This window comes from Stegastes partitus, unplaced genomic scaffold (assembly GCF_000690725.1).
Source record: "Stegastes partitus isolate 25-593 unplaced genomic scaffold, Stegastes_partitus-1.0.2 Scaffold2147, whole genome shotgun sequence".
Classification (NCBI taxonomy): Eukaryota; Metazoa; Chordata; class Actinopteri; family Pomacentridae; genus Stegastes; species Stegastes partitus.
In genome coordinates this window covers 94442-102020 of record NW_007579878.1, presented here as the reverse complement: position 1 = coordinate 102020, position 7579 = coordinate 94442, and the positions used below count along the sequence as shown (strand labels likewise).

Sequence of the window (7579 nt, the reverse complement as noted above, 5' to 3'; positions counted from 1 at the left end):
GCTCCACCACCACCACAGTCCAGACTCCATCTGGTCTGATCATCACAGACTGCTGACATATTTCCTCACAATTATTGTTGAAGTACAGTCTGAAGCTGCTGTAAAACTTTCAACCTGTTTAAATTATTTTTTCCACAGATGTTTCAGGATGACGACTTCTCACCTGTGTGAATTCTCATGTGGACTTTCAAATTACTTTCTTTATTGAAACTTTTCCCACAGGTTTCACAAGAGTACGGCTTCTCACCTGTGTGAGTTCTCATGTGGACTTTCAAATGACCTCCATAACTGAAACTTTTCCCACAGCTTTTACAAGAGTATGGCTTCTCACCTGTGTGAGTTCTCATGTGGACTTTCAAATGACCTCCATGACTGAAACTTTTCCCACAGGTTTTACAAGAGTACGGCTTCTCACCTGTATGAGTTCTCATGTGAAACACTAAGTAATCCTGACGACAGAAACTTTTCCCACATGTTCCACAAGAATATGGCTTTTCCTCTTTGTGGATTGCGGTGTGCCTTTTATGTGTTGATGTGTTAGAAAATCTTTTCCCACATGTGTTACAAACATATGGCTTTTCATCTGTGTGAGTTCTCATGTGAAGCACCAAGCTGTCATGACGAGAGAAACTTTTCCCACATGTTGTACACGAATGCGGCTTCACACCTGTGTGAATTGTCATATGTTTTTTAAGTCGTGATAAGGCAATAAATCTTTTTCCACAGGTGTTACAGAGGTAAGGCATCTCACCTGTGTGAGTTCTCATGTGGACTTTCAAATAGGATTTGAAGTTAAATCGTCTCCCACAATTGCTACATGGGAACGGTTTCTCATCTGTGTGAGTTCTCATGTGAAACACCAAGTTATCATGACGACAAAAACTTTTCCCACATGTTCCACAAGAATATGGCTTTTCCTCTTTGTGGTTTGCTATGTGCCTTTTATGTGTTGATTTGTTTGAAAATCTTTTTCCGCATGTGTTACAAATGTACGGCTTCTCACCTGTGTGAGTTCTCATGTGGACTTTTAGCTGAGCTCTATAGCTGAAACTTTTCTCACATGACTTACAAGCAAACAGCTTCTCATCTGTATGACTGCTGTAATGTTTCTTCAAGCTGTACCTATTTTTAAAGGCTTTTCCACAGACCTCACATGTTAAAGTATTTTTCCCTGTGTCAGTTTCACAGTGACTCTCAGCCATGGGAGTGTTGTCTACATTGTTACTGTGACTGTTGTTTCTGTGATGTGTTTTTGTTTGCTTCAGCTCTGCATTTGTAGTTGGTTCTAAATCTGCATCCTTACTTCTTTCCTGATCTGACCTCTCAGCTACAAAAACATTTTGACAGAGTAGCTGGTAACTGTCTGGTTCTGTGTCACTGTGGTCCCTTTCCTTAGAAGTAGAAGTTGCTACAAAGGTATCACTCTGCTGATTCTGTATAAGCAGCTCTCCTTCAAGACTTGTGCAGAGTCCCTCCTGTTCCTCTTTCATCTGTGCAGGCTCTGGGTCCTCCTGGTCCAGACTAGTGCAGAGTTCCTCTTGTTCCTCTTTAATCTGTGGAGGCTCTGGGTCCTCCTGGTCCAGACGGGTGTAGATTTCCTCCTGTTCCTCTTTAATCTGTAGATGGTCTGGATCCTTCTGGTGCAGACCAGAGTTCTTCTCCTGATTACGAAGCAGGTCAGCAGGAGCCTCCTCCTCCTGATACACATAGTGCAGTGGGAGTTCTGGGGACAATGGGACACAAGAAAACTTCAGGAAACAACTACAACATTTCTCCTGAACCAGAGACAATGTCAGAAGCGTCTTACCTGGGTGGAGGACAAAAAGAATTAGACTGTTGCTCAGTGGTCCAAAATCCTCTTTTCAGGTGAAAGTCAATTTTAAATCACAGACCTAAAAAAGCAATTCATTGACTTGAAGAAGTCAAGAAAGTCACTTTGTGCCATTTCAAAGCAGCTATAGAACCCAAAGTCCTCTGTGCAAACATTTTTTGTAATTATGAAGCGCATGGCACAGTTGTGTCACCATCAGGAAAAAAATCACCTGCTGCTGAGATCAAAACGCAGGTCTCCAATGAAGAAGAAGCTGCTGGAACACATGTGTCAGTGTCCACAGTCAAGTGTATTTTACATCAGCATGGGCTGAGAGGCTGCCATGTTGGAAAGAAGCCCTCCCTCCAGAATGGCTCCTTAAAGCTCAGCTCAAGTTTGTTGCTGATTAGAAAATTAAGAGTTACAGGAGTCATAGGGAACTCAAAACTGCCATGACATACATGTTCTTTACAAATGTATGTAAACGTTTGTTTACAACTACATGTATGTACCTGGTATAATGTGGTCTAGATGTAAAAAACAAACAAACTGTGAAAACTTTTCCAATGGTACCAACTTTGTTCGTTGGTCACACCAGCTAATGATCTGGTCCCCCCTCCTTATTTTGTTGGTTCAGCGTTGCCACAGCTATTAATGCACCATACATGCTGATGAACAGCTGTTTTTGCATAACTTAGCTATGCTGCATTGATCTTCAGTGATACAAGACTTGATATCTGTAAAATGTTTTAACCTGAAAATATATTTATTTTGTCACCATTCCACTTCTCATGTCACTCATTAACTGGGCACACACTAAACAATTGCTGAACATTCGTATGAGTAGATGCAACATTGTACCAATGGTCCCTGAACGCCTCACATGCTGCTCCGGTAGATGCTACCAGGTGGCTGCAGTGCAGCTCCTCTGACAGGTGAGCGACCAAACATTTGTTGGAAAACAGTGGAAAGTGCATTCTACACTAATTTGCTCAAGTTGAAAANTCCTTTCATCTCTCTCTTATCACACAGTTTGTAGCAGAAATAGTAATTCTACATTCACCAAAAATAAACGAAGAAACCTATGAACAGATTCTAAACAACAGCACGACTACGGAACCCAAACTAAACTGATACATAACAAATAAGCACACGTGTAATTGTTTTTTTTAGTCTAGTTTATTTAAAATGGGACAGCGCAATTTCATAAAACACATGATTACACATGGTTAAAAAAGCCAGAATTAGCCAGAAGGCTAGTTTTCATCTGTAGTCCCCTGGCCATGATGCGAAACAGGCAGTAAAACTACAATTTAAAAAAGAAGAAAAGAAAAGAAAAGAAAAAGTACACAATACATGTACAATATAATACAAGATACATAAACAACACTTACTATACAATTAAGAAAAAATGCAACGTCACAGCATAACATTTTAATAAAACAAAATCACTTTACCTTCTAGTTTTCAGTGTGTTGAGTTTCATTTAGATTTTAATAAACTAAACATTTCCATTGCATCATACATCTTGTAGCGATCCCAGAGCCGGATTGCTTCGACTGAACAGTTGTGCTGCAATGCACCATGGGAGTTTGGGGTGATGGGGTTATAAATGTGTTTATTGTAGTTCATGTTGTTTAACATTATTGTTAGTGTTTCTGATTTATTGTGCTTTCGTACCGCGAGTGAGATGTGTTGTCTGTGTGAGGTGTTCCGGCCACTGCTCACATGTGTTGTTGTTGTTCCTGTGTCACAATAAAAGCGCCAACTTGTGTAATGTGCAAGAAAAGAGGAAATTTAGCGTCATCCTTCCGGGCAGCTCGCTACAATCATTTCAACAATATGCTGCTCATATAGTTATTGAATTGATTTGATTTCTGTGGTTGTAAGTTTTCTTCTTCTTCTTCTTCTTCTTCTTATTATTATTATTCATAAAAATAAAAATATTAATAATACATTTTATTTATAAAGTGCCTTTCCGAACGCTTAAAGACGCTGCACAATGAATAAAAACAAGAAACAAAAAAATGAAAAAAAACCTGCAAAAAAATAACAGCAGAAAGCAAGAAGCATTGAGTGCATTTAAAAACAATCACACATTAAAAGCATTTTTGTAGAGGTGAGTTTTGGGGAGTGATTTGAAGGTGGACAGGTTCGGGCAGTTATGGNAAGAAGACCTGTACTGCAAACGAAGATGGAGGCAGGTGCAGTATATCTCCGACATCTTTTGGAAGCGTTGGTCTAGAGAATACTTGCCCCTCCTACAAGAACGGCAAAAGTGGCTGGAAAAGAAGAGAAATGTGAAAGAGGGGGACATCGTACTCATCGTGGACGAAAGGGCTCCTAGAGGGTCCTGGTTGACGGGAAAGGTGGAGAAGACCATCCCCGACGCCCAAGGGTTTGTTCGTCGGGTCCTCGTGAAAACGACGACCAACACCCTTGAGAGACCGATTGACAAGTTGTGTCTCTTGCTGGAGATGGAAGAATCCCATGGACAATGAAAGACATTTTTATTCAGTTAATTGTTTTCTAAATTGTGTGAGTTAAGCTAGTTTATGTCAGTTTAGACCTTGGTACAATTACTTAACGGGGATTTTAGTATAGAAAATGACTCTTCAGATTATTTAGTTTAGTGTAATTGTCATCCCAATGATGAGCAATTAGGGGCCGGAAATGTTGGTGCCATTCTCTATTCGATCGCTTATGCTCATGTTTAGTTATTATTCTTTGGATATATTTAGTACCTGCATTTAGTTTAAGGCTTGGAATTTTCTGGAATGAACAGCCAATAGGAACTGACGCTGAGCAATGACGTGCGGGAGCTCGCGCATCTATTGAACGTAATGCTGTGTGTTTGTCATATGTTGAGATCTTCATTAAAGACGGGGCGAACACACTGTTTTCTACCGTCGTTCAACTTAGACACGAGTAGACTCATTCTTTCCGTCTGACTGAGTGGTTATTTGCATAAGGACTTTAAGAACAGACATTTAGCCACTACATGTTTGTTTACAACTACATGTATGTACCTGGTATAATGTGGTCTAGATGTAAAAAACAACAAACTGTGAAAACTTTTCCAATGGTACCCACTTTGTTCGTTGGTCACACCAGCTAATGATTTGGTCCTCCCTCCTTATTTTGTTGGTTCAGTGTTGCCACAGCTACTAATGCACCATACATGCTGATGAACAGCTGTTTTTGCATAACTTAGTTATGTTGCATTGATCTTCAGTGACACAAGACTTGATATCTGTAAAATATTTTAATCTGAAAACATATTTATTTTGTCACCAGTCCACTTCTCATGTCACTCATTAACTGGGCACACACTAAACAATGGCTGAACATTCGTATGAGTAGATGCAACATTGTACCGATGGTCCCTGAACGCCTCACATGCTGCTCCGGTAGATGCTACCAGGTGGCTGCAGNGTTCTCATGTGGACTTTCAAATAGGATTTGAAGTTAAATCGTCTCCCACAATTGCTACATGGGAACGGTTTCTCATCTGTATGAGTTCTCATGTGAAACACCAAGTTATCATGACGACAAAAACTTTTCCCACATGTTCCACAAGAATATGGCTTTTCCTCTTTATGGTTTGCTATGTGCCTTTTATGTGTTGATTTGTTTGAAAATCTTTTTCCACATGTGGTACAAACGTACGGCTTCTCACCTGTGTGAGTTCTCATGTGGACTTTTAGCTGAGCTCTATAGCTGAAACTTTTCTCACATGACTTACAAGCAAACAGCTTCTCATCGGTATGACTGCTGTAATGTTTCTTCAAGCTGTATCTATTTTTAAAGGCTGTTCCACAGAACTCACATGTTAAAGTCTTTTTCCCTGTGTCAGTTTCACAGTGACTCTCAGCCATGGGAGTGTTGTCTACATTGTTACTGTGACTGTTGTTTCTGTGATGTGTCTTCATTGGCTTCAGCTTTGCATTTGTAGTTGGTTCTAAATCTGCATCCTTACTTCTTTCCTGATCTGACCTCTCAGCTACAAAAACATTTTGACAGAGTAGCTGGTAACTGTCTGGTTCTGTGTCACTGTGGTCCCTTTTCTTAGAAGTAGAAGTTGCTATAAAGGTATCACTCTGCTGATTCTGTATAAGCAGCTCTCCTTCAAGACTGGTGCAGAGTTCCTCCTGTTCCTCTTTCATCTGTGCAGGCTCTGGGTCCTCCTGGTCCAGACTGGTGCAGAGTTCCTCTTGTTCCTCTTTTATCTGTGGAGACTTTGGGTCCTCCTGGTCCAGACTGGTGCAGAGTTCCTCCTGTTCCTCTTTCATCTGTGGAGACTCTGGGTCCTCCTGGTCCAGACTGGTGCAGAGTTCCTCCTGTTCCTCTTTCATCTGTAGGTGGTCTGGATCCTTCTGGTGCAGACCAGAGTTCTTCTCCTGATTACAAAGCAGGTCAGCAGGAGCCTCCTCCTCCTGATAGACATAGTGCAGTGGGAGTTCTAGGGACAAAGGGACACAAGAAAATGGTTACTGATGTGATGAAAGGCAAACACACATCTACCAGAGCAGGAACTTCAGGAAACAACTACAACATTTCTCCTGAACCAGAGACCAGAGACAATGCATACAGCTACATCCATCCCATTTCATGGTCCAGATGTTAAACCGAGCCCGACCAGCTATCCTCAAGTGATCCCAGATAATAGGGCATTTCATGTTCCAGCTAGGCACATGCCTTATGTGCATGTGAAGAAAGAAGATGTTGCGGGCACACATCCTGGTGCAAGGCAAGTTGAACTAGGTGAAATAATATTGAAACAGAAGGATATCACTGAGATGTTAGTCACACAACAAAGACTAGCCAACTTACCTCAGCGGAAAGTCCCTGAATTCGGTGACGATCCTCTTGAGTTCCTGCCGTTCCTGAGGGCGTTCGAGCACATCATTCACAGTCGGACAGACAATGATGGAGATCGTCTGTATTATTTAGAACAATTCACCACAGGGGAGCCGAGAGAATTGGTGAGAAGTTGCCAACACATGAGCGCACAGCAAGGCTACCAGGAGGCAAGAAAGCTCTTGACTCATCACTATGGCAATGAACAGAGAATAGCTGCGGCCAATGTTGACAAGGCTGTCAAATGGCCTCAAATCAAAGCAGAAGACGCTAAGTCACTTCACAGCTTCTTTATCTTTCTCACTGGGTGCAACAATGTTGTTAATGACTTGGAGTATCTAGAGGAGATGAACAGCCCGAGCAACCTTCGCATCGTCGTACACAAGTTGTCCTTCAGGCTTCATGAAAGATGGAGAGCCATAGCTTTCGACATCCAAGAGAAAGAAGGAAGAAGAGCAGGCTTTGCAGATCTTGTAGGGTACATCAACAGACAAGCTAAGATAGCTTCTGATCCACTGTTTGGTGATGTCAAAGACCCCCCTGATGCCAAAGAAAGGAGCAAGTCCAGCGCTAAACCTGCAATGGGTCGACTGAAAAGAACCACTGGCCTTGCTACAAGTGTAACGCCAGCCGATGCTTCTGAATCAAGAAAGACTAAGCAGACAAGCAATGCATTTCAAGAGCCATGTCTGTACTGCAACAAGGGGCACGCTCTGATTGCATGCAACAAAATCAGAGGTCTGCCGAACAAAGAAAGAATCGAGTTCCTCAAAGGGAAAGGTCTTTGTTTTGCGTGTCTGACTCAAGGGCACATGGGAAAAGATTGCAAAAAGAAAGCCACGTGTGAAATTTGCAGCAAGAAACACCCAACTCTGCTTCACATGAAAAGAGAGGAAGATGGCAACCAGG

The 7579-nt window shown here is 41.7% G+C and overlaps 1 protein-coding gene across 1 annotated transcript in view; it reads right to left on the bottom strand.

Moving 5' to 3' along the window:
- LOC103374115 (zinc finger and SCAN domain-containing protein 31-like) overlaps positions 1-7043 on the bottom strand; it is an 11332-nt gene extending 4289 nt beyond the window's left edge. The window contains exons 1-5 of the mRNA XM_008304149.1: positions 6975-7043; positions 6644-6696; positions 6097-6283; positions 5490-6039; positions 332-415 (exon numbers count right to left, since the gene is read on the bottom strand). Coding sequence (XP_008302371.1) covers positions 332-415; positions 5490-6039; positions 6097-6283; positions 6644-6696; positions 6975-7043 — 943 coding nt within the window. The remainder of the gene's footprint in view (positions 1-331; positions 416-5489; positions 6040-6096; positions 6284-6643; positions 6697-6974) is intronic.
- Positions 7044-7579: the final 536 nt, after the last annotated feature.